This window comes from Aotus nancymaae, unplaced genomic scaffold (genome assembly GCF_030222135.1).
Source record: "Aotus nancymaae isolate 86718 unplaced genomic scaffold, 86718_ANA_hifiasm-v0.15.2.pri h1tg000064l_0, whole genome shotgun sequence".
Classification (NCBI taxonomy): domain Eukaryota; kingdom Metazoa; phylum Chordata; class Mammalia; order Primates; family Aotidae; genus Aotus; species Aotus nancymaae.
Genome location: NW_026988478.1, coordinates 2212756 through 2240092, shown reverse-complemented (window position 1 = coordinate 2240092; position 27337 = coordinate 2212756). Strand labels below are relative to the sequence as shown.

At 48.0% G+C, this 27337-nt stretch overlaps 2 protein-coding genes across 5 annotated transcripts in view; both read right to left on the bottom strand.

The window, feature by feature from the left end:
• IL16 (interleukin 16) overlaps positions 1-13558 on the bottom strand; it is a 114835-nt gene extending 101277 nt beyond the window's left edge. For both annotated transcript variants that reach the window (XM_021674372.2, XM_064366137.1), the window contains exon 1: positions 13322-13558. In XM_021674372.2, the coding sequence (XP_021530047.2) occupies positions 13322-13361 (40 nt within the window). In that variant the 5' untranslated portion in view covers positions 13362-13558. The remainder of the gene's footprint in view (positions 1-13321) is intronic.
• Positions 1-27337, bottom strand: part of CFAP161 (cilia and flagella associated protein 161) — a 79995-nt gene that overhangs the window by 17957 nt on the left and 34701 nt on the right. The window contains exon 8 of one of the 3 annotated variants that reach the window (XM_021674375.2): positions 13397-13454. The exons of 1 other annotated variant lie outside the window; for it this stretch is intronic. The gene's annotated coding sequence lies outside the window, so the exon portion shown is untranslated. Of the gene's footprint in view, positions 1-13396; positions 13455-26958; positions 27283-27337 lie in introns of those variants that run through there. One more of the 3 variants, XM_064366138.1, reaches the window with a different exon arrangement.

The following is a 27337-nucleotide window of genomic DNA, read 5'->3' as shown; positions in this document are numbered from 1 at the left end:
CCGCATCACATGCTGGGAGTCGCAACACACGCCTATAATCCCAGCTACTGGGGAGGCTGAGGCAGAAGGATCACTTGAGCCAGGGGTTCAAGATCAGCCTAGGCAGCATAGTGAGACCTCATCTCAAATTATATAAAAATGTAGTAAAAAGGAAAAAAAAAAGTCATCACACACAGTCCTGACATGAATCTGGTAAATATATCATACCTACTTTGCAGACAAAGAAAGCCACTGCACAAAAATTCACTGAGCACCTACTATGTGCGATGCTTGGTGACGTTGGGTTATAGTCAATCACTGGCTCAGCAAAGTCAAGCAATTTCCCCAAGGTCACACAGTTAGCAAGCTAGCTAGCCAAAAGTCTAATTAAGATCCACCTGTCTCCAAAGCCCGGGCTTTTTCCATAGCACCTCATTTCCTGTCTGTGCCACCCTTTCCCAGAAACAACAAACTGGCTCTCAGAAGCTTATGTCACTCAGTGGTCCTCAAGCTGGCTGCATCAGCAGCATCTGCTAGAAATGCAAGTTCTCAGGCCCTCGCCTAGACCTCCTGAAGCAGCGCTGGACGTGGGGCCAGCCGTCTGTTTTCACAAAGCCTCCAGGTGGTTTTGGTGCGTGCTCAGGCGTGAGAGCCCACGACCTCACGTATATAAGAGCACGTTGAAAATTGCAGCATAAAAGAATGGGACACTTTTGTGTGTGTCCTGTGGGCATTAGTGTCATGCGACCAGGGTGCCTTTCCCCCACGTGTCCCTTGGAGAATCTAATCTTAGGGTGGCACTTAACCCATCTGCCCCCCAACAGAGCGTCCCACACATCTCTCCTAAGCTCAGCCTCTGTGAGTCATGTGTACGTGCCAGCCTGAGATTTCTGTATGGACCTCTCTTCCAAAGAATGGAAAGTTTTCCAACGCTCAGCACCAAATGTTTCAGGGCTTCCTGGGGGCTTCAATGAGGGTGTAGGTGCAATCTGTAGGAAGCCCTTGAAATTCCACGCAAGGCTGAGAAGATCCAGCCGCTGCCGCTAGGGAACCCAGGCCCACGGTCACGAGGGAGGCATGGGAGGAGGCAACACTCTGGGGATAAAGCTCCCTTTGTCAGCAGGCACAGGGGACACTGTAGGGCTGAGTCTGGGGTGCAGTGAAGGAATTTCTAGATTGCGGGGAGTGAGTGCCTCTGTCAGTGTGGCCTGCTCAGCTCACACCCACAACTTCTCTCACAATGGCCTGGGTGTGGTGGGGCCAGGACAGGCATCGGGCCCCACTGCCATCGTGCTGTGGCAGAGGGGCTAAGGAGCAATTCAGCACCCCAGGGCTGTGGAGGCTGGCCTTGCCCTTCTTGGATCCTGAGGCCTGGAGGGCCCCACAGCCCCCCTCCTCCACTAAGTCTCAGCTCTGTCTTATCATCAGTACCTGAATCTAGTTCCTGCCTCTCCCTCTATTTTCAGAGGATCTGTTCTTTCTCACTCTCAGAAGGTAAATTTACTCCCAAGTGTAGCTGAGACTTGACCCTGATTTTTCCTAACACAGGGTGGCTTTTCCTTCCAGGTGGAAATTCTGTCACCCCTGCACCCCTCTTCAAGAAGAAGAGTCTCCGCCCTGCCCAACAGTCCACAGACCAGCTCACTGCAAGGAGGATGCAGCTGAGAGAAGCCGCCCTGGTTAGAACCAGGAAGTTCAAGCACCACTTCAAGTTCAACCAAGACCGTCCTGGGCCATCTTGGTCATTCACAGCCTTAGTTTGCTACGATGAAAATTAGATGAAATTAATTTTCTGCCCGATGAAACTAGAAACTTCTATTGCACCGTGTTATTGAGAGAATGAGGCAATGGAGGAGGAAACGCGCTGCCAACAGCTGACCGAGCGGAAGCCTGCTCACCTTCTCGGCCCTTCCAGCCCACGGCGCTGAGACGTCTGTTCTACAAGTGATTCTGATGCTTGCTAAAGTTTCATAACCAACAACCCGTATTTCCTTCCAATCCTCCCTTTCTTTAATTACAAAAATTTTAATTACACAAGTAAATTTTTATTTCCAAAAATTTTAATTATACAATTAAAATTACAAATTTTAAAAAATTAATTTTAAAAAACTTAATTGTGAAACTTAAAATTACAATTATAAATTTAAATTTAATTAAAAAAATTTAAATTATAAAAATATTTAATTACAAAATTGTAATAACATAAGTAATATATGTTTGTTGTGGCAGTAAAAATATTCAGAAGGCAAAAAGAAAGCGTGTCCTTAAAACGACACAACAGGGTCATCTCCTATTCTGTTCAAACAACAGCAAAATGAAGGGGCTTAGAGTCAGAGCAGTCGGCCCCGGCTTTTGTTCTAAGTGGCTCTGTCAACAGCAAGTCCTTTTCCCTTACTGAGTCTCAGTTTCCACATCCACAAAATGGGAAGAACAACCTGACAGGGCCGCTCAGGTCTGAGCACGGAGTGGTCTCGCAGTCTATAAAGTGCCTTGGGAATTCTTTATGCTGTGCATGTCCCGTCATGAGAACTGTATTGTCACGATGCAGAATATAAGTTAATGATTTTAACTAGCAAGGTATCATCACGACATGATGATAATCAGTTCACTTCACTCCCCATGTAGCACTTTCCACTTAGAAGGTTGAGGCCAAAACGCGACGATTTTAGTGTATGTCCTCACTTACGATGCAAACACCAAGACTCAGAGAAGCTACACGTCTAAGAAGTGCGCATCCGAGGTTGTGCAGTCACAAGCGGTTGGTCCCTTGATTCCTGCTCCTGGGTTCTCTTCCCCTCGTTCCCTGGCCCACAGCAACATACAGATTCAAAGCAACGGCTTTAACTTCATATGAACACTCTAGCTGACTTCCATCTAGACTGTGCTGCCCTCTCTCTGGCCTTTTCTTCTTTCAAACTGTCCTTCTGGGCTATATCCTTTCAAAGTAATTCCATGACTAAGGTACTATACAATGCCAACAAGCAACGGAAGCCAGTCCACGGGCAAAGGCACCCTGCCCGTGCCAGCGACTCCCAAATTCACTTCTCCGGGCCTGGACTTCCCCTTGAATTCTAACCCCTTTTTCTTACCACGTGCTTCACATCTTCAGCTGGGGTTTAACTTGCATTTCAAAAGTAACACTGCCTGGCTCTTATTCAGTGAGGCGGGAAAAAAAAAAGGGAGCACTGTCAAATGCTTCTTCCCTAAACTTCCACATTTTGGTTGCTGTCACTAACATCCATCAATTTCCCAAACCAAAATCCTCAGTATCAAGAAGGGAAGAACACGGTCTCTGAAGCCAAAATTCCTGGGTGCATCTCATAGGCGTGTCCCTGCCCAGGTACATGACCAGAGGCAGGCGAAGAGGCACTTCTCTGTGGACTGGTTTTGACGTCCACAGGATGGCTAGTGAACTAACATCTACCTCACGAGGTTTACTTAGGACTAAATGAGGTGATATTGGTAACGTTCTTAGAACAGTGCCTGCCAAAATAAGCCCTCTGCGAGCCTTTGTTAATCTTGATTCCTCCATGCCTCTGACCTTCCACGTCACATTCGATTTCTCAGTGATTCCCGTTGGCTCTATCCCCAGAAGCTATCCCAGTTTCTACCTGCTTCCCTCCATCTTCACTGCCGCCACCCTCCTCTTACCAAGCCTGATTACGGCTTTCACCTTCTAGCTGGGAATCTGGTCCCTACTTAGACCTTCATAATCCATTTTTCACACAGTAGCAGGTAAGCTTTTTGAAAATATAAACTGGGCCATGACATTCACTGGCATAAAACTTGCAAGGACTTTGAATTGCTTTTAAAAAGTTTTTTGCTTTTTTTTTCAGACAGCGTCTTGCTCTGTGGCCCAGGCTGGAATGCAGTGGCATGATCATAGCTAACTACAGCTTTAAACTCCTGGCTCAAGCAATCCTCCAGCCTCAGCCTCCCGAGTAGCTAGGACTACAAGCACATGCCACCATATTTAGCTATGTTTTACTTTGTATTTTTTAGAGACATGGTCTCTCTCGTGGCTCTCTATAGATACATGGTCTCTCTCAAGCTCCTGGCCTCAAGCAGTCCTCCTTTCTTGGCCTCCCGAAGTGCTGGGATTTAGGCATGAGCCACTGCACCCAATCTCTATTTAAAAATTCTAATAGACCGTATTGTTCTGAGCAGTTTTAGGTTTATAGAAATATTGCACAGAAGGTACGGAGCTCCCAAGTACTGATCTCCCTCTCCACACACACAGTTCCCCTTACTCTTAACATCTTGCATTGGTGTGGTACATTTTCACAGTCAATAAACCAATACGGACACATGATTATTAGCTAAAGTCTGTGGCTTCATGAGGGTCACCCATCGTGTTGTGCAGTTCTACAGGTCCTGACAAGTGCATAGCGTTATGGAGCCACCACTGTGGCGTCACACAGAGGGATCTACGGACTGCCCTAAACATGCCCTGCGCTCCGCCCCTTCCAAAGACTTTGCATTGCTCTTTCAAAATAATACCCAGATTCTTTACAATGCCCCAGAGGAGCTACACGATCTCACCCTCGTTCATCTCCCCGGCGTCAGCTTCCACCTCTGGCCTCTCCTGCTCCCTGCATCCCACAGCCACCCTGGCCTTTCGGCTCCTTCTCGAATAAGCCATGCCCATGTCACCCTATGGCTTCTGCCCTAGCTGTTTTCTCTCACAGGAAAGTTTTACTTCCAGATTTTCACATGGCTGGCTCTTCCTGCCTCCACGTCCTAAGTGAGGTCTTTCTTGTCCACTCAATCTAAACTAGCCCCAGGCACCCACGGTTTCCTCTCCTCCTTTCATTTTCTTCATAGAACTTGCCACTATGTGAAGGTGTCTTGTTAGCTACTTGGGTACTCGAGTGACATCCATCCCCCCATCTAGAGTATGAGCCCTCCACACAGGGACCTCATCAGCCTGTTCATCGTGGGGTCCTCAGCACTAGAGTATGGCCGGCCCATAACGGGTTGGTAAACATTTACTCAGTGAATCAATGCATAAATGAATGAATAAATAAATGACTAATGCCACGTAATGAGTTTCTACATTTGTTTGTAATTGCGAGTTTACAAAGAGCTCTTCTAGACATTTTCTTAGTGTAATTTATGTGAGTAGGCCCAGGTTCAAATGGAATTTTAAAAACAGATTCACAGTATCTCTGTTAGTTCCTAGAACCCACAGATAAGGGAACGGAATGTTCACTGCAAGGGAAGAGAGTTTAGTTCCAAGACCATTCATGACCTTCTGGAAGCGACAAGAAGAATCACTTGGTTTAATTGAACCTTGGCTGGCTAATAAGCAGTGGCAGTCACTTGTGCAGCACGTGCTGAGGGCCCGTGTGGAGGCTGAGGCAACTCCATCTTGGGTGCTGATCCCCCATGCTGGCTTCTGATTAACTCCAGTTCCAGGAAAGTCTCTTGTATAAGGGCATGTACCTATCCTGCCCTTAGGTCAAAACAACCTTGACGTTATTGTACTTAACACAAATCCCACCCTTGAGCAATCCCCCGACGCACTCCTTCTGAAGCCCTGTACCCTTTCCCTGTGATATATACACCCCGGGTCTGGGGTGTCATGGCGGGGATCCACCATCTTGTCTCATCATCCTAGACACAGACATGGCTTCTGTTCATAAGTCCCTATTCAACACTGCTTTCTGAGAAACTGGGTTTGTCAGCTTCTCTCTCCGGCCCCTCACCACGGAACAGCCAGACGCACGGCTAAGCACCATCACACAGTATCCAGCGCCACAACTCACTTGCAGGGTTGGCACCGCGATGATTCCCCCTTTTCCTTATGAGAAAGGGAAGGAGAGACATCACAGAGAGTAAAACAACGTCCCCGAAGCACAGAGCCAGGAGGTTAACCCAGGATCATCTGATGACAAGATCCAGTCAGTTCTTGTCCTTGTAACAACATCTGAGTGAGAAAACATTGCCGTGCTGAGCATCGATAGACCCTGCCCATCCCCTTCAGCCCCATCACATGCGTGGGCTTAGAAAGGGTTAAACGCCACGGCGGGAGGGAGTGGTCAGTGCCTGGGTGGTGCTATTTTTAAGGCCAGGATTAGGACGGTTTGCACAGCACCACCTGGCAAGGAGAAAAGGCCAGGTATTAATGAGTGACGCACCGAGGGGGAGAAGGGGGAGAAAGGGGAGAATTTTCCACTCAGCAAGACTTTGGCAGGAACCGTGTGTTCAGTTTGGGGTCTCGCCTTTTACAAGGGTGTGGAGGCAGCTGAGTCCTTCGTCTTTTCTGGCTGCGACAGAATTGCCAGAGATGCCCCAGCCAGGGGCCCTGGTCCCCTCCCGCGTGGCTTCAGACTGGACATGGGTGGAGGCCGAGGTGGATGGCGCCTGGCTGTTCAAAGCAGTTATTTGTCCCAAGCTTTCAGTCTTTCTGCCCACACAAGTATCTGAGGAACGCTGCTTCCTGCCTTGCATCAGAAAGCAACATTTTTAAAGATTAAGAAATCCCTACTTTTCTTCTCTTAATTTGTTATTGTCAGGACATGACTGACTCAATAGGTAAAAATTTTAAATCCCTGCCCAAGGTCACAGGCTTGTCTCCCCACACTCAAAGTTCCTCCAGATGCTTCGTGCGTCCTTCCACCTCCGCATGTCAGCACACTCTGCACTTTCTAAGCAAGGGACTCAATAAGCCCTGCCTCCCAGCGAACTCTCATGTGTTTTTCAGGGTTTGGCTCAGAATCACCTCCTCCAGGAAGACTTCCCTGACACCCCCTCCCAACTCATGCATCAAATCAGTAGTTGCCTTGACTGGGTGCAGTAGCTCACACCTGTAATCCTAGCTTTTTGGGAGGTTAAGGCAGGAGAATCACTTGAAGCTAAGAGTTCAAGACCAGCCTGGGCAACACAGCAAGATCCTGTCTCTACAAAAATAATAAAAAAAAATTAGCTTGGCATGGGCTGGGTGCGATGGCTCACACCTATAATCCCAGCACTTTGGGAGGCCCAGAAGGGTGGATTGTTTGAGGTCAGGAGTTGGAGACCAGCCTGGCCAACATGGTGAAACCCTGTCTCTACTAAAAACACAAAACTTAGCTGGGCTTGGTGGTACGAACCTGTAATCCCAGCAACTCTGGAGGCTGAGGCAGGAGAATTGCTAGAACCCAGGAGGCAGAGGTTGCCTTGAGCCAAGATCGTGCCACTGCACTCCAGCCTGGGTGATGGAGTGAGACTCTGTCTCAAAAAAAAAAAAAAAATTAGCTTGGCATGGTAGCATGTGCCTGTAGTCCCAGCTACTTAGGAGGCTGAGGTGGGAGGATTGCTTAAGCCCAGGCTTAAGTCAGGAGGTCGAGGCTGCAGTGAGCCTTGATCACACCACTGCGCTCCTTATTTCAATAAATAAGAAATGAATAAGGATCTGCCCTCTTGTCCTCTCAGAGCACTCCATGCTGAGCTCTCTCATTCATGTGTCTGCTTTTTCTAGGAAGGAATGAAGCCTTGCTGCTGGGGGCTGCGTCATATCTTTCTTTGTAGCCTTAGTATTGAGCATAGTAACTGACACAAACTGGATGCTAAGTAGCTGTGAGAGGAAGGGATGAGAAGAGGAAGAGAAAGAAGAAAAGGAGGCAGGAAAGAGGGAGGGCAAAGGAGGGAGGGAGAGACGGATTCTTTGCGATCAGATACATAGAACACAGAGAGGAGACAGACACATAAACACATACATCTAACCTGGTAAACGCACATGTATCCCTGTGTACACTCTAGTCACAGGAGGCAGCACTTGCATTGAAAAGAGCACCGGTCCAGGAGTCCAGCAGCCTAAGTTCCTATCCCCTGAGCTGCTGTGACTCGTGTGTGACCTGGGGGAAGCCAGTCCTCTTTCTGAGCATCAGCTTCCTCATCTGTAAAATGGGTTATTATAAGACTTTTATAGAATGCTCTCACTGCGTGGAATACCAGCTCCGCCTTCCCTCAGCCCCATCCTGCCCGCAGTGCCCCACACACCCTCTGTAACGGGCAGAAAAGAAAAGCAGAGTGCAAGAGCCAGGGATCCGTGTGTCCATACTCTCCCCGTCCCCCTCTTAGCATCACGGCAGTTCAGACAGTTGAAAGCACACCTGCCCGGCACTACCCGCCGTCTATTTTGTGCCGCTTCTGCGTTCATGTTGCCAGCGCCTCCCACGCCTGTTCTAGTCTGGACTGCAGCAGGAAATACGAGGACAAGTCTAGTGGGAACAGCTTGGTACCTGTCACCGGGCCTCAGGGTCCATGGGGGCCCAGGTGAGGCCCTCAGGACAGACAAGGACACACAGAGCTTCAATACAGTGGTCACCACGCGAGGCGCTGCTTTCCCATGACGGGACAGGCCCCTGCTCCATCTCCCCTGCCTTGCCTGTTTCTAACCTCACTGTCAGAACCCGGAACTGCAACCCTAATCCCAAGCCCAGAGATGTCCAGGACCACTCTCTGTACCTTGTTGCCCTTTAGCCCAGAATAACCCAAGCTTGGTGCAGCTATCCTGTCCCAGAACCCCCAAAGTGTGCACTTTGATCATGAGGTCTGCCCACCACAGCTGGGGGCCTTTACAGGCAAGGGTTCTGGCTCCATGGTCAAAGGAGGTCAAAGCAGGTACCATACTTTATTTAATCAGGCCTTTAAAGTTAGCAACACGTTGTGTATTATCAGCAAAAATTGAAAGCAACTGAGAAGGACACAAGAGAGCTTTTTGGGGTGATGACGATGATAATATATATTTTTTTGAGACAGAGTCTCATTCTGTCACCCAGGCTAGAGTGCAGTGATGTAATCATAGCTCACTGCAGCCTCAACCTCCCAGACTCAAGCAATCCTCTGGCCTCAGCCTTCCAAGTACCTGGGACTACAGGTGTGCACCTTACACACAGCTAATTTTTAATTTTTGTAGAGACGGGGTCTTGCTATGTGGCACAGGTTGGTCTTGAACTCCTGGGCTTCAGCCATCCTCCCGCCTCAGCCTCCCAAAGTGTTGGCATTACAGATGTGAGCCACTGCACCCAGCCAGTGATGGTAACATTGCATCCTTGCTAGGAGTGTGCTTTACAGTGGGGTATATGCTTTTCACAGTGAACTGAATGGTGCACTTAAGAGACATACGTTTCACTGCATGTAAATCTTACCTAAAAGAACAACAGCAACCAAATACTGAAAGTTAATTAGATGTATGCTGAAGTCAAGTTCCACCATGGAAGATTCTCCACTATAGGTAAGCGCGTACACGTAGTCTACCTCCAAAGGGAGACCGCTTGTGTCCTCACTCCACTTTCTACCAGAGAGGGAGGCAGGGGGGTTACTTTGGGCCCTGCGGGATGCTTTATTTAATCCCCAACTTATTTAGAAACACATTCAAAAAGTAAGATGGATAGTCAGGTGTGGTGGCTCACTCTTGTAATCCCAGCACTTCCCTCCCTGCTGGGGCAGGGAGGATCACTTGGGGCCAGGAGTTCGAGGCCAGCCTAGGCAACATGATAAGACTTCATCTCTATATTTTAAAAAGAAAAAAATGAAAAAAAAAAATAAGATGGATAGATAGGTGGACAGAGGGATGGAGCGATGGAGAGACATGATAAAGCAAATGCAGTAAAATGTGATTTGTAGAATCTAGATAATGGACATGTGTATATTGACTACGATTCTTTCCACTTTTCTGTACGTTTGCAAACGTTTATAATGATATTTTGGAAAAGAATAAAATTGAAAGCAAGTCAAGAAGTCAATAAAATGGGGAATGGTTAAACAAACTACAGCGCAGGCACCTGATCTGATTTTCTGGGGCTGGGAAGAGTAGTTGTTCAGATAACTTTGTCAGAACTGTGAAGTCATCCGCAACCCAATGTCGAGTGGAAGCGTCGGCACGTGAGCAGTATGGAAATGCAGAAGGCTCCCGATGCTTTTTCAGCTGCATACTCCTTGCTGAGACTACAGGCTTTGGAATGGAATAGACTCATCTGAGTTCAAATCTGTCCTGCCACTCATCACCTGGATAAACTCCCCGTGCCTCGTTTCGGTTCATCTGAGAAATAAAGACAGCAGCACGCACCCCACAGCACTGCGGGGAAGATCAAACGAGTCGGTGCTCGTGAAGGATGGTCCTAAATCAATGCCTGGTGCTGAAAGCACTCAGGAGGAGGGAGCTGCTGGTATTACTGAGGGCTTTCCGGGGTTCAGGACGAGGCCCCTCGTAATGAGGGATGTACACCGAGGGGTTGCCGATACACTGGCAGAAGCTTGCCCCACCAGCAAAAAGCTCTTATGCCCTTAGCTAACAAGTCACCATGTATTTTTTTAAGATGCTGCAAGAAAAACAGACCGGATGGATGTACACTTAAAAAGCTCACAGTGGCCAGGTTAAGCTGGGAAGATACGACACACTTTTCTTTTCCCATCCCCATTCTACAATTTGCCTGTTGACTTCTCCATCCCCGCTGCAGCCTAACTCCCACACATCCTTCAGAAAACAACTCAAATAGCACCTCCTCAGGGAAGCTCCACCCTGATCTGCCAGACTAGGCCAGTTCCCCTGTTACAGCCTCCCACAGAACTTGACCCTCTTTGCCCTTATATGCATGTGTGTTCAGTTGTTTGTTTAATGTGTCCCATTAGATCCCCAGAGCCCAGCATAGTGCTCGAAGCATCGAATACTCTAAAAAATAAATTTCAGACTGGGCACAGTAGCTCACCAGCCTGAGCGACATAGGAAGACTCCATATCTACAAGAAAATAAAAAATTAGCCAGACATAGCGGTACATTCCCGTAGTCTCAGCTACTAAGAAGGCTGAGGTGGAAGGACCGCTTGAACCCAGGAGGTCAAGGCCATAGTGAGCCGTGATCATGCCACTGCACTCTAGCCTGGGCAACAGATGAGATCCTGCCTCGAAAGAAAGAAAGAAAGAAAGGAAGGAAGGAAGAAAGGGAGGGAGGGAGAGAGGGACAGAAAAGAAAAAGAAAAAAAGCAATGAAAATGAATTCCAAGTGTTTGGGAAAGTGATTTCACTCTGTATATTGAGAAGTAAATAGGAAATTACGAGACGGAGAGTGATAAAACTGCATCCACGCTTGTCCCAGGCAACATTACATAGCTCTTAACTATCGAAGACGTATGGCAGTGCCTCATGTGGCTTCACTTTTTTTCTGGGAGAAATATCAGGGTGCAGGGAAGGTGTGCAGCAGAACCCTCCCCAAATCCTACGCCCCACCCGCCAGCCCTATGCGGTGCCTCCCTCTGCTTCTCACAGGCCCAGCCCCTCCTTGCTGACAGCTGGCCAAGTCCCACGGATCTCCAGGTATCTTGAGTCCTATTTTCTAGCAGAAGGGCTCAAGGCACCTGTGGTGGAGACCACAGGACCAACTACTGTTGAGAACACATCCCACCACCATGGCCACGTGCTCAGAATCTGCCCATGTGAGAGAGCAGAGCTGGAGTGTCCTCAGAGGCCATCTCTAGTCCAACACCCTTCCATCCACTTCATAGACAGAGACACTGAGTCCCAGGTATGGAAAGGGGCTTATCCAAAGTCGCACTGCCATGCAAGGGGTTAACCGGATAGGTGGCCATGCATGTGAACGCCCAGTCTTCTAACAGCCTAACTCGGTGAAAAGAAGACGCTGCATGAAATGTACTAAGTAGATGATGGGGCATCGCCCAGATAGCTCCTCACCCCTGGACCGAGGCGCTCAGTCCCACAGCTGACATGAGGGTTGCCTGTGATAACTCATAACTGAGTCGCTCTCCAGAAACTGCCTTCAGCCAGAGACAGCTACCTCGCCCAAGGTTATGCCTGGGTTCTGGGGGTCGCCCACAAGCAATGGCTGGTCACTCACTGGAGGGATATCAAACCCCGTCGGATCCGCTGGATCCACTGAGGCTGGTGTTGCAACTGCATCACAGCCCAACGTCTCCACGTTTCTGGTTCTGCCTCCCTCAGCCCGCACTGGTGGTGTTTCCAGAGCACGCACCAATGAACTTCCTATACGCAAATCTGTCTCAGCATCTGTTACCAGGGAAATGCAACCAAAGGCGGTGCAGCCAGGGGCAGGGAGTGGTAAGACGTCCCTGTGAATCAGAGTGAATAAAATGCTTTCACCGAACACTGAGCACTAGTGAACACCAGTCCCACCCTCGAAGATCCCCAGTGGAAGTAAACGCATCCGTGGAATCTGCCTGCAAAGGGAGACTGTCTGAATGCTCACCCCACTTTCTTCTAAGCAAACAGCCAGGGCTGCTTGGGGCCCTCAAGCCTGCACGTCTGTGACGGTTGCTGCATCAGCACAGGGGAACGGCCTGCTTAGGAGAGCTGGCGTGTCCTCTGAATATGTACACGCTGTTTGGATCATTTCACAATCTTTATCTTAGTTATTGTTTCTGCCTTCCTGTGAGGGAAGAATTTATGACCACCGTTTTGCAAAGGAGGAAAGTGAGCCTTTGAATACCTTTTCCAAGACCAAGGAGCCTGTTACCTTCAGACCCAAGACTCCATCCCAGGTGGCCAGGCCCCACGGCCCAGGCTCTGACTCCCTACACCCCACTGCCTTTCTTCACCCTTCAGCGATGCCTTAGCGGGACCTAAGCAAGTGGACGCCAGGGTTCTAGCCGTATCTTTCTGTAGCTGGAAAAGTCAGAACAGGCCTTTGACTCACTTCCTTCTCCTTTCTAAGGAAAACCATGTGTTTACTCTCTTATGCCAAAGTTGCAACAGAGCTGAAGTTTCGCCAGGGTTAACTTTCAAAGTTTTGGGCAGAAGGTTAAAACCCTTTGCCCTGATGCCTGTTTATATTTCCAGAGCAAAAGAAGAAGACTGTAATAAGAAATGCTCTCATCTGTTGGGCTGTACCTGCAGGAAGGCAGGGGTCTGGATGGAGGCCCCTCCCAGTTCTCAGATCTGCTCCAGAGACCTGCGCTCTGTTCACTTCTTCCGGAGCTGAGCAGCACCCTCTTCTGTTCTGCTTCCGTTGAAACTGGAGCAGAGCTGGTGGAGACCCTGACAGCTACAGCATTTTAGACATTGATGCCGCTGCCCCTTGAAGAGGAAGCCAGGGCACATGGAAAGCCGCTTCCCTGGGCAGCTTCACTCTCACCCCCTGTGGGGGTCCTGCAATCCCCTTCACCTCTCTGCCAAGCACATGGTGAGCACTCAGCCAGCCTCTGCAAAGACAGGCACTGTGTCCTGTTGCACCACACACGTGTGCACACGCACACACTCACCCATGTACTACACAGCGTGACCAAAACCATGCTTCCATTCCTCTGGGAGGATGTCAGGAAGGGTCCACCCCTCCATCCCAACCTGCCCACGAATCCCTTGGGACAGGAGAAGGAGCTCCACTCACCATTCTGCCTTCTCGGGAAGACTCTCTTCTGCAAACTCATCACACAGGGTTTTGAGGGAGGGAGAGCGAGCTGGGAAAAGTTTCTCCAAACCAGGATCAGGGTTCCATGGGAGGATCGATGGCAGCTTCTCGGCTGGGAGTATTTGAATATGAGTTAAAACTACAAAGTAACTCCTCGTTAGAACTGTTTTTTTCCTCGGCAGGGAGGGAGGAAAAAAAATCCCTTTCCCTCTGCCAGAAAATCTTTAACGTTTCACAACGGTCGCTTCCAACTCCTGCCCTCCTTGAGAAGCAAATGTGTATAAAGGCAATGTTATTTCACTGAATCAAGCCCTCAGATCATAAGCCTTTTCCTGTACCACAAACAGAAATGTAAAACCTCAAACTTTCCCTTGGACTTGGAGTCTGTTGTGAGAGGGCAGAAACAACCCTTTCTGAGGTCTAATGTATGGAAAATGTGCCGCACTGTTTAGATCATCACAGGCACTTGAATCTCTGCTCCCCCCTTCCACTTTTTTTAATGAGTTCTGGTGTGTTTATGTAATTGCATGGGACAAACACAACACCTAAAATCCTTGCCCAAAGTTGAAGTGATTCATTCTCTCCTTCACACACACCACACACAAACACAGTGCCTGTTTAATCCAAGTGAAAACGCCTTTCATAAAATCTGCAAAGAGCTTGCGCAGAGAGACCCAGGGTGAATGCCGCCTGTGTCCCGAGAAGGGCAGTTGGGCTCGGGGGAAGGTGGAGGCTGACTTTAATCAAGACAAACAGAAGGGCTCTGACTCCCGCATGCCAGGACAAAAAGGGGATAAAAGAAAAAGGGACGTGGGCCCTGGGTAACGGTGCTATGAAACGTTTTCAGCCTTCTCTACCCAATTTCCTCTGCTTGCCTTCTCATACCAGGACATTTTATTTTTGGATTTGGACAAGATGTCCTATTATTTTAAATGACCAATTTGACCGCTGGGTTAAATAAATCCTTGGATCACCATTGGAAAGACCAAAAGAATATACAGTGAGTGAGCAAACAGAACTGAAAACTGAGAAAGTAATATCCACCCTTCTGGTGGAAGAGTGTGACGATTTTGTGGACGTAGTGACATCAGACTGAATTGAAGGGAAAGCCTGCTCTGTGTGATAGACAGAGAAAAACTTTCCAGGAAAGCAAGTGAGAAAGATCCTGGTTGTCGGTCACCAGCCAAGGGCCTCAGGTCTTTTTGGGATGGGCCCCCTGCCGTGGTGCCTCTGGCCTCAATATCACTACTACCACTCAGGGGTCCAAAGAGTTGTGGCCACTGGCATCACCGTCACTCTGTTCGATCCACTTCCAAGTCACTGTGACTCGCCTACTCCCTCTGCACCCCTCCCCACCACACAAAGGTACTTCAGATAATCATTTCTCAAGGCAGTGCTATAGGTTGCCAGAAAAACTCTGCTATCAGCACCTGGAGCCAGAACAGCTCCCTGAGAGACATCATCACCCCTGGGTGAGGGTGGGGACCCCGCACTGGTACTTCCAGGCCCTTCCTTATGCTGATTAATGAATGAACAGCCTGGGCTCTGAAACTGCAGGATGCTGCAGCTGTGCCATGAGCACTGTGAGGGCCGGAAACTGGCCTTTCATTTTAGTGGTAGCCGACGGCAGCAACGATAGGCTGAATTCTGGGAACACTGCGAATACTAAGATGATATGAGGCCGGGACGGCGGCTCACGCCTGTAATCTCAGCACTTTGGGAGGCTGAGGCGGGTGGATCACCTGGAATCCAAGACCAGCCTGGCCAACATGAGGAAACCCCGTCTCTACTAAAAATACAAAAATTAGCCAGACATGGTGGCAGGCGCCTGTAATCCCAGCTACTCGGGAGTCTGAGGCAGGAAAATCGCTTGAACTTGGCAGGTGGAGGTTGCAGTGAGCAGAGATCGTGCCGCTACACTCCAACCTGGGTGACAAAGTGAGACTCCCTCTCAAAAAGAAATAAAGAAAGCAACTAAGATGATGTGATAAAGATGTATTGCCATAGAAAGATGTCCACATTGTATTATTAAGTGGATAAAACCATATACAAAAACAGGGTGTAATTATGATCCGCACATATGAAACAAGATCAGAGCTGGAGAATATAATTGAGTTGTTTTTTATTTTCACCGTGAGCTTTTCAATGTCCTCTTGGGCTTTTCACTTTCAATTCATACCATCTACGGGATTGTTTTTAAAAATTAAGTCAAAGCATAGGCTTTAGAATTCCTAAGCAGACTTTGTTAAATCAATAGCAAAGAGTATAATCTTGAAAGCCATGGTTCGCAATGATATGAATCAAGCCTTTGACGAAAGTGTGATGGACAGAAAAATGGCTTCTCCAGAGATGTCCACATCCTGAACCTGGGAACCTGTGAATATGTTATGTTACATGGCAAGTGGGGATTAAGACTGCAGGTGGAATTAAGCTTGTGAATCAGCTGATTTTGAAATAAAGGAATCATCCTGGATGATCAGGCCGGTCTAGTGTAATCACAAGTACCCTTAAAAGTGGAAGAGATCAGCCAGGGGCAGTGGCTCACACTTGTAATCCCAGCACTTTGGGAGGTCCAGGTGGGCAGATCACCTGAGGTCAGAAATTCAAGACCAGCCTGACCAACATGGTGAAACCCTATCTCTACTAAAAATACAAAAATTAGCTGGACATGATGGCACGTGCTTGTAATCCCAGCTACTGGGGAGGCTGGGAGGCTGAGGCAGGAGAATCTCTTGAACCTGGGAGGCAGAGGTTGAAGTGAGCTGGGATCACACCATTGCACTCCAGCCTAGGCAACAATAGCAAAACTCCGTTTCAAAAAAAAAAAAAAAAAGTGGAAGGATCAGAGAAGCAGATGCCTCAGCATCAATATAGTGAGGTTGGTCCTGGACAAAGGAGGGACCGACAGGCAACATCTGTAGTGAATTCCAGCAGAGAGGTAACTGCGAGTTGTATGCACCTTCCAAACACAGAGGCCCAGCAGGGAAAGTCCTGAATGGAGTGAGCAGTTACCCAGAGGAGACTGTGTTTTAAATTAAGAGTGGAGGGAGGCAGAAGGGGAGGTCAGAGTCAAAGTGAGACTTGAAGATGCTCTGCTGCTGGCTTTAAAGATGCAGGAAGGGGCCACGAGCGAAGGAAATGCAGGCGGCCTCCAGAGGCTAAAAAGCAAGGAAATGGATTCTCCCTTCCAGCCTCCAGAAAGAAGCGTGATCCTGCTGTCACCTTGATTTTAGCCCAAGAAGACCCATTTTGGGCTTCTGACCTCCAGAACTGTAAGCTAATAACTTTGCTTTGTTTAAGTCACTAAATTTGTGTGGCTTATCCAAATAAATACATTTGGATTTGTTTCTATTTTGTTTCTTCGATGCCAAAAGCTTGGCTTTGACTACAAAGACAAAAGCCTGGAGGACACAAAGCACAAAATTTATGTCATAAAACAACGATTTTGGGAAGAACATGAGATGCTATCGGAGCAGCTTTTTTTCTTATCCAAAAGCAGATAAAACTCTGCCTAGCTGAAGGGAGGGTGAGGTTCAAAGCCACAGGTTGGAGCCGGAGAGGGACTCTGCCCACTCTGCTCCTTTCCAAGGTTGGCACCAAGAGATGGGGCCATACACACTGGAGAAAAGAGCTCAGAGACCTGTGCCCACTCCCTGCCAGAGATTCTGGGAGAAAAGAGCCTCATTTGAGTGTCAGTCTACACAGAGTAGAATATCCACCTGGGATATTTAGACAAAGATTCTGGGACACTCTCCTGAGTCTTCCGTTGGGGGCAGGAGTATAGCTGAAAGTTTCCTGTGCCTCGAAGAGGTACCCAGAATTGTGCAGATGTGCCAGCTGCCCCAGGGAGCTCTTGACAGTCGGATGCAGAGGAAACAGGATGGCCTTTATGGATCAGAGAACCAGATGCCTCAGCAGCCCATGTGATGAAGATGGAACCTCCCTGGACAAAGCACCATGTCTTTTGAGGTTAACATTTCCGAGTTTGCAGCAGTGCTGAAATTAAGCTACGGCTGTGGGCCCATTGCTTTTGGCCTCCTGGCTTAAGAATCACATGCACATGTGTCTGAGATGAAAGACTTGACACTGACTTCTGAGTTTCTACCGGCAGGAAGAGGCCCCAAAGCACCAGGCTTCTTTGCACAACTCCTTCCTCTCTAGGCTATGTCCCCCAACCTGGGAGAATGGGTGGGGATCAAAGGGCACCATCCCAATTATAATCACAAATTAGAAAAGCTGGAATGGGCCTTGGGGAGGTCTATTTCCTTTGGGGAGGAAGGAGCCCATTTGCTACCTCCCCTTTGGGGAGGTCTTCTATTTCCTTCATTCTTTCTATGTGACCTCTTCCCATACACAAACCCAAGTCTTTGCCATCTCTCCCCTGCATACAAGGAGCTGAGGGAGCAGTTTTTTGCTACACCCAAGCATCTACAACAAAGAACGAAAGGTCCTGCCTCTTACTAGTTAAACCACCTGGGGAGAGACATAACTTCAACCACCCATACACGTTCCGATTTCTGTTCCCCTCTTGGCCACTGGCTGTGCCCCCACTAGCAGCACCTCTTACTGGCCCTCTAGCACTGAGAGCTTGTTGGTGTCCCCACACACTCAGCAGGCCCTAGGACTGTGCTCCCTTCAGATGATTGCGTGCCCTTCCTTAGCTAGTCCTTGTGCCCCCAGCCCCACAGGGTTATGGAAATAGATGCTCCCAGTTGCTGCTGGGCCCTCTCTCCCCAGCTGATTGTGAGCTGATTGTGACTGGGCTGCCAGGCAGGATGCTGGGGGCTCAGAGAGCTTGGCAGGCGAGGTGCACAGCGACCCTCACTGCTGTGGGCATAGGATCTGCCATGCCTGGAGTGAGCCCCGAGGCTTCCCGAGTCTCAAGTATTGGCCTGGTCTGCCTGGCCTGCCTCCCACTGCTGTTGCCTGGCCTGGGCCTGCCCTGATGGACCTGGAGCCTGCCCTAAACCCTGCCCCTTGGCCGTGTGTTCCCTCTTGGTTAGCGGCCTCTAGCGTACAGACTGGCCTGTACAGTCAGCCCCTACTTCATTCTCCCAAAGCCACAAGCTATGGCCCCTACCAGATTCAGCATAGGCCACTTCTGTGGGACAGACAGCCCAAATCCAGTCCAACTGCACCACACCCTGTTATATAATGGATTCATATTGTTCCCAAGGGGCCAGACCCACAGCAGCCCCAGGACCAGTTCCCAAGGCTGACTTCCTCTCATTTCCCATTGCCTGGACCTCTGAGTTTCCAGACGATGCTGTCAAATCCCATTTAACACTTAAGGAGCTGAGCCATTGCCTGCCAGCATCGTCCCAAGATCACAAGCCTTTAAGACTTGGCTTCTTCATTCTCCATCAGGGCCTTGTGTAGCAAATGGGCTGCAACATCTTCCAGGTCCTGTCATCAGAAGAGCCAACATTGTGTCTCAAACCCTTGGCTACTTCCCACACATTCCCATGGAGATCTGTCACACTGCCTGGAGTGACATGTGACAACTTACACGAAAGTGACCCCATGGGACATGGGGGTGGCTCAGAAGATGCCAGTAAACTATCTTTCAGTCTAATGTGTCATCATTGTGCCTTCAGCTCCGCGGATGGTAAGTGCACCTAAAAATCAGTGTTTTTGTTCAACCGGCTCATTCGTTTTAAAATGTTCACTGCCTTCATCATTTATTTTTGTACTCAGAACATTATAGAGACAGACCATTATACCAATTTATGGATTTTTAAATGCTTTACTATTTTCAACGTTCACGTGAAGGACAAATTGAACCTCATTCAACTTTCAAAGAAGGGCAAAAGAAAGGCTGGCTTTCTAACCTTGGAGATTTGGAAATCCCAAATCTCAGGAAAAAGTCCCAAAGTTCCATCCAGTAATCTGTAATAGTGCTAGAAACCACAAAACCTGCTTAACTATTAACAGCTTAACAATGATGGTCAATGCCCATACTCCTCACACATTACAAAGAACGACTCTTATTGCCACGACATCGTTTAATCCTCATAGTCTCCCCATTGTTTGGACACAGGAACAGAGCTCCAGAGAGATTGGGAGACTTGCTTGGGGTCACAGAATTAAGAAATGAAGGAGGTAGGACTTATACCCAATATTCTTATGTTAGGACCAGAAAACTACCAATTACAGGTTCTCAACCAAGAACTAAGTAGCTGCGTCAGTGAAAAGGACCTATCCCACCTGTGTCCAGAAGGAAAGGAAATAATCTTTGGTATCCAGTCTAAGCCTTGGCCAAACATAGTCATGGAACCATGAAAGTCATAGCTTGAAGAACTTAGGGATGAGCCGATCCATGTGGTCTGCAAACTTCAAAGAGGACCATCTCTCTTTTTACAAATAACATCTCACATGAAACACCAATGACTAAAACAGCTAAATGTGAAGTTGTTCTGGATGAAGGCAAGATGGCAAAGATGATGATGATGATGGCAGTGGTAATCATCATTATGTTGGTGGTGGTAGTGATTATGATGATGGTGATGATAGTGATGGTGGCGGTGTTGATGATGGTGATGAAGGTAGCGGTGAAATTAGTGACGATGGTGATCATAATAGCAGTGATAATAGTGATGATGGCAGTGGTGGTGGTGGTGATGATGATGGTGGTGACGATAGTGATGATGGCAGCAGTGATGATGGTGATGATAGTGATGGTGCTGACAGCAGCAACTATTTCCTGAGTGTTGACTCTGTGCCAGGCACTGTGCTAATCACTTCGCCTGTATTACCTCTCTGAATTAAAGCAGGTTGTGGTTGGCACCACATTGTAGAATGCCGTCAAAGTTTGGTCATCTCCTCCAAACTAGACAAGAGCAGAGAAGAAACCGACAAACATCAATTGATATTTACGGCCGCTATCTGGCTGACTGACTATAGAGGTTCATCCAGACTGTCTGTTATACTAAAGGGAAAAAGAAGTGACTCCACTACCAGCCCACACAGGGACCCAAGAAGCACTAGGGGAGCCAGAGAGTAACAAATGGCACCCAGGAATGACTTGGAACCAGAACAAACATGAAAGTCCTGGGGTAATCCCTGGGGCATCATATCTTTGCTCCCCTTTGAGGTGGAGATAGGCAGGTAATACATACACCATTCGGAAGATTAGGTTCTGCTCTTCCTACCTCAAGTCAGATCGGTCATGCAGAAATTACTGAGTTGTTGTAACTAGGAAAACCTGGAGGAGGCAGAGGCTTGGCTGGAACGCTGAGTATTCCAGCTCATGCTGCCACAGAACGCTACGCCAGCGGGGACAAAGGACTGTTGTCTGAACTCCACCTCTCCAAGGGAAACTGAATGCGTTTGGATGGATGTCAACCAGAAAGGGGCCAATGGTCCACCCAAGGCCAAATCTGCTCACTGAGGCAGTTTAAAGTACAGAGGGTTAGCACAAAAGGCCAGCGATCAGTTCTCAAGGAAGGCCCCAGAGTCAAGTTGCAAAGATCAGATCTCAGCCTGATGTCCAAAAGTGGTGATTGCAGAACTACGAACACAGTGTCGGGGCAGACCGGACGACTTAAAGGCCAGGAGTGAGCTCAAGGGAAGAGAAAAACTCCAACAATGAGAACACAGACTGGACCTCACAGAGGGAATGACATTAGGTTTAGCCTCAAAGGTATTTCCGGTCCCCCCAGGGTGCCTTCCCAACGCCTTCCAGGTCATTTCACACTTTTCCTTTACGTCGACCACAGAGCCAAAAGCAATCAGCAGTGAGGCTGTCAAGCTCTGGAGGCTCCCCCAAATCAGCGCCAGTATAGGCTTGAAGCTCACTCGGGTTACTCTCTCTCCACCATGTGCAGTGGACACAGCCCCACTGTTGACTCAGAACTCACTTGGGTCACTGGCTCCATGCCCGCACCATCTGCAGTGAACACAGGGGACACAGCCCCACCGTAGGCTTGGCGCTCACTTGGGTTGCTGTCTCCATGCCCTGCTCCGTGTGCTGTGGACACAGCCCCACTGCAGGCTAGGAGCTCCTACTCAGGTCGCTGTCTCTGTGCCTGCACCGTGTCTACTCCAACAGTCTGTTTCTCTAGAGGCATTTTTTCACCTTTCCTCCTCCTCCTGCCACGCCAGTGCTACTTCCTTCTTCCTCTGCCCCTGAAACCTTAGCCTGTTCCCGTCCTTGCCCTCATCAAGAATCTCCTTTGCAGGTGACGCCCATCCTGCACTGCTGAGGAATCAAGGGAAAGGCCCCCCTAGACCCCTGTGACTGAGCTCTCCTCCTCGGAGCCTCCTGTTGTCATCCTGTTGTTCTGACCAGTGCTACTACCGTCCCTCAGCCATCGTCCTCTCACCCTGGTCCCGGAAAGGCTCGAGCCCAGATGCTACTACGGTCACTGTGCTTTGCCTCCAGGGTAGTCGCCATTCACTCACACAGGTGAGACTTCCCACGCATCTAATACCCAGAGCAGTTGTTACAGCCCCAGATCACATTGTTAGATGGTCATAGAACATGCTGCCTTCATCTTTCCTCTTTCCTGAGACCACACTGGTAACAACTGTCACAAAATCAAAGCTCAGGCCGGGCACAGTAGTTCACACCTGTAATCCCAGAACTTTGGGAGGCCAAGGTAGGCAGATTATTTGAGTCCAGGAGTTCAAGACCAGTCTGTGCAACATAGTGAGACCCACCCCCATCTCTGAAAAAACAAAAATTAACTGGGGATGGTGGTGTGCACCAGTAATCCCAGCTACTCTGGAGGCTGAAGTGAAAGGATTGCTTGAGCCCAGGCGGTTGAGGCTGTAGTGAGCTGTGATTGTGCCACTGCAACCCAGCCTGGGTGACAGAGTGAGCCCCATCTCAAAAAATAATAATAATAAAGAAAGAAAAATCAAAGCTCAGATGCCATCTGTGTGGTCCTTACTTCTCTGATACATTAGATTTCAATTCTGTAACTAAAAAGAACAACCTTCACTTCTTCCCAAGATGCATTCGATGGTCAGCAAACAGCAACTGAATGGCTGCTGGGCTTCCGTCCTCAGAACTCTCTACTGGAGACTGACGGAGGCAAGTACATTACAGTGGGGTGATTTGGGGGATAAAGCTTAGCCCTGGGAGATGTGGACGCACAGAAGAAGGCACAGGCCCTGCTGAGTCAGGTCAGAGAAACTATGGATAGACAGATGAGTTGACTCTGAAGCTTGAGTGAGTTGGCCAGATGGCAAAGGGTGGTGGGCATGCTTGAGTCATGGGCATCAGTATGCACCACGGTACGGGGACCAGAAACAGGAGGATGAGTCCAAGGAATCACAGTCCAATAGATCAAGAATATTTCTGAGCCCCCCCGTGTTTCCTCTACTAACATCACCCAGCCCAGATAACTACAATCTATCCCTGACTTCTTCCTGATCTCAACTTTCAGCTCAAGTCCTGACAGTTATATTTTCTTTCTCTTTCTTTTTCTTTTTTCTTTTTCTTTCTTTCCTTCTTTTCTCTCTCTCTCTCTTTCTTTCTTTCTCTTTTCTTCTTTTTTTTTCTTATTTGAGACAGAGTCTTGTGCTGTCGCTCAGCTGGAGGGCAGTGGTTCGAGCTCGGCTCACTGCAATCTTTGCCTCCTGGATTCAAGCAATTCTGGTGCCTCTGTCTCACTAGTAGCTGGGATTACAGGCACACACCACCAAGACCAGTTAAAGGTTTTTGTATTTTTAGTAGAGATGGGGTTTTGCCACGTTAGCCAGGCTAGTCTTCAACTCTGGGCATCAAGCAATATGCCCAACTCAGCTTCCCAAAGTGCTAGGATTACAGGTGTGAGCCACTGTTCCTGGTCCCTGACAGTTATGTATTCTAAATATCGCTCGGCCCCACTGACTTCTCAGCCACTGCCTGGTTTAGGCTTTCATGCTATTCAGGCAGAGTAACCCAAGAGTCTCCTACTTTATCTACCTCTATCCAGTCTTACACTTCTCAAATTCATCCTCTCTCATAGCTGTAAAAATCTGACCTTTTGGCCAGGCACAGTGGCTCACACCTGTATCCCAACAGTTTAAGAGGCTGGGGTAGAAAGATTGCTTGAGACCAGGAATTCAAGATCAGCCTGGGCAACATAGGGAGAAGAGGAGGAGGGGGAGAAATCTGACCTTTATCTTTGCCACTGAACACTCCCCTGAGAGACTACATAAACTATCTGATAAAATTCCAATCTTCTGAACAAGGTATGTAAGCCTTTATATAACTAAGCCCTGCCTACTTGCTTCAAACGCCAGGCTCCCGCAAAGCTGAAATTGTGCTAATTGTCTGCTTCCGCTGCCGTCTGTCCCCTCCGTGCTTTCGTGCATGCTGTGCCCTCTCTTACTTCATCTTTCTCACCCTTCGATTGTCAGCTTAGGGATCACCCTTCTAAAATTCTCCTTTGAATGCATCCCACTACCTACATAATTCATGCCCCTTTCCCATGCTACTAAGGTTCTCTGCACATCTCTAATGTTGGGCTTTCTCTATAATTATTTGTGGATATGTCCATCTTCTTCTCCACTGGGTTGTGAACAGATTAAGGGCAAAAAACTGGCTCTTATTCATCTTTGTGTTCCCTGATCTAACTCAGTGTCTGGCATACAGTGAAAACTCAAAATTGCCTAAACCAACTAAATGATGGCACTGGTGACTGATACTTCTAGTTACTAAAATAACGAACGCAGGGAAAGCAACAGGAATGACGAGGAAGATGATGGGCTCAGTTTGGACGTAAGGTTTGGAGCATCTGTGAGCTACAGAGAGTAGAGAGTAGAGATGCCTGGTGGGCATAGGGATGCAGGAACCGGCAGTCAGGAGAGAGATCGGATTGCGGGTAGAAATATGAAAATCATCAGTGAATAGAAAGTAATTGAAGTCAAAGGTTCCGATTTAAAATAATCTGAAAGCACAGTAAGAAAAATGGACTAAATTCTGATTCAAGCAGCAGAGAGAGAAGAAAATGACAATAACAATACCAAAAAAATGCACTAAGCGTAAAGCCTTTTAAAATTTCAACGTTGAAGAAACAAGTAATGGAAAAGACGTGCAACAGAGATGCAACACCAAGACAGAGAAGAGCCTGAAGAAAGATAAGGAAGTTCCAACACAGAAGCCAAGGGGAAGGGAGGGTATATTTTGCATGTTGTTCAGTCTTTGCTGGCTTTGGAACAAAATAAATAAACCCTGGAACCTCTGGCAAATTCATTCGGCCTTCCCTCTCTCTTGCAGGGAAGACTAGCTTTCAGCATTCCTTCAAATTAAATAACTGTCATTTGTAGGGTGCGAAGGAAGAATGTTTTCGGGACGAGTAGATGGACATAACTGAGAATCTGTTCAGCATTTCCATCACTTTCCCAAACCCAGTGCTAATTTGTACAGCCCATAGTCCATTTCCCATAATTTGAAATCCCTGTGTATTTGAATAGAAATACAATCCACATGTTCATGATTCATTTGCACTTTATGTAACCAAATGTTGGGCTGTAGCTGTTTGATGTCCGAGACACCATCTGAAGAGTCTTTGCAGCCAGAAGTCATGAGTTGCCAAGAAAATTAAGAGGAGAATAACCTCAGCCAGCCCCATCTATAATCCAAGGCAGTCGGCAGGAAATGAATAAGTACGGTGCGAAGGACAGAATATTCAAGCTGCCAATCGTCAGATCACATCCATGTTTTCTGTCTCAAGTTCCAGCCACTTGATGCTAAAGAAGCCACATCAACAATGACTGGAAATGCACCGCCATTTCTTTAACAGATTGGTGACTGTTGAACATTTAGGTCATTTTCAATTTTGATATTATAAATTAAGCTAAAACAAAAATCTTGGTTCATAAATTTTTGCCCACATCTCTTTATTTATGTATTTTTTGAGACAGGGTCTCACCCTGTCACTCAGGTGGGACTGCAATTGTGCTATGTCCATTCACTGCAACCTCTGCCTCCTGGGCTTAAGCAATCCTCCTGCTTCAGCCTCATGAGTAGCTGGGACTACAGGTGCGTGCCACTATGCCCAGCTACTTGACATCTCTTATTAGGTACTTCAAAAAAAATTGCACTAAGTTGTTTTCCTACAAGCAGTGAATAAACTCATCTTTCTCCTGACACCTTTCCATGCATGGTGCATTATCAATGAAATAATCCAATGGAATAACATAAAGTTATTAAAAATCATGTTTCCAAAGGTGATTTTACATAGTATGGGAAACTATTAATAACATAAATATAAAATTGTATTATTAAATATAGATAGCGAAGCAGGATATTTCCTTGACCTCTTCATGGGACTTGCAGCAGGCGTGCCCCATTTACTCAGCCCACCATTCTCAACTCCTCGTGGGAGGCGGCATGTGAGCAAACAAGGTGGAACTACAGTATATGAGCACTGGAAGCAGCTGGCCACTTCTGCTCCAGCAGGAGGGAACTCCACTCACTCGTACCCATTGCGTTCTACCCCTCATGAGAGGGAGCATGCAGGCGAGCAGGAGCAGGGTGACTGCTTTTGTGTGCAGGCAGCAGCAAACTCTGTGCAGGTCCTGCAGCAGCAGCTGGGATGTGTCTGCAACCCCTGAAGCCCCAGAGCTCTTTTAGCTCTGCCGTCCATAGACGGCTTAAGTAGTAACAGCTCAGTGGGCCCTTTGTATCCGCACTCATGTTTCCTGAGCTCTTATCCATCGTCCAGGAAAAATGAGGTTGCATGAACAAATTGAAGAATGGTAAATGTAGATTTTATTGTCCCCAGTGAAAGTGGCTCTCAGCAGGAAGGGGAGCTGAAAAGAGGATGGGGCAGGTATCTTCCCCTGGAGTCCGGCCATCTCTAGCTGGATTCTTCTCTGAACTTATGCCAGCAAGTTCTCTGAAGTTTAGCCACTTCTCTCCAATGTCCAGCCATAGTCCCCAACATCCAGTGGCTTCTCCCCTGTTGGTTGAGTCTGGGGTCTTTATAGGCACAGGATAGGATGGGGTGGGGCCATGGGTGGTTTAGGAAAAGGCAACATTTGAGCAGGAAGACAAGGACAGAAGTTCTCACTTTGGGCCTCAGTCTCAGGCTTTTTGACTTGAGGGTGAGGCTTTGCCAGGGATCCGCCCCGTCTGCCTAGAATTTCTCTGCCTCTTGTCACCATCAATAATATAGAAGTATAAACTCAATTTTATTTAAATTATGACAGCTGTGATGTTTATTGTACCAGTCAGAGCTTCCAAGGTGACTCAGGGGTCCGGCTGTCTGTACCTTGTGTCTCCGTCATCTTAACATGATGCTTCCAGAGCTCCACATCCGAGGAGGAGAAAGCACAGAGAATTATGTAAGAGTGTTTCAGTGGCTCAGGCCAGGAGTGATATGTGACATTTTTACTCGGTGATCTATTGCCAGGAACTTATTTTCTGACCACACCCAACTACAAGGCAGCTAGGAAGAGCACATGAATATTTAGGGAGTATTCATTATCTCAGCCACATTCTGGTCACCAAATGTCCCTCTTCTCCCTCCTTCCTCCACAAAACAAACAAACACTCACTCTTACTCCACGAGAGACAACACAAAGTCCCATCCAGTCCAGGAACCCGGCTCAAAAGACGAGAATCTCCGGAAAATGCACAGTGGTCTCTGCATCAAGTCAGATGTGGCTCCATGTGGCCCCATCTGTCATCCTAGAACAGGGGTCACCAAATGTTTCCTTAAAGGGCCAGAGTGTAAGTATATAAGGCTTGCAGCCTATAGCGTCTCAGTTGCAACTCCTCAACTCTGCCATCGTAGCACAAAAAGCAGTCACAGACAGTACGCAAATGATGAGCTCAGTTGTGTTCCAATCTAACTTTATTTAGATAAAGTTAGAAACAAGCAGAAGAGTCTGGGCACAGTGGTTCATGCCTGTAATCCCAGCACTTTGGGAGGCAGAGGCTGATGGATCGCTGGAGGTCAGGAGTTCGAGAGCAGCCTGGCCAACATGATGAAACCCCGTCTCTATTAAAAATACAAAAAAAAAAAAAAATTAGGTGTGGTGGTACATGCCTAGAGT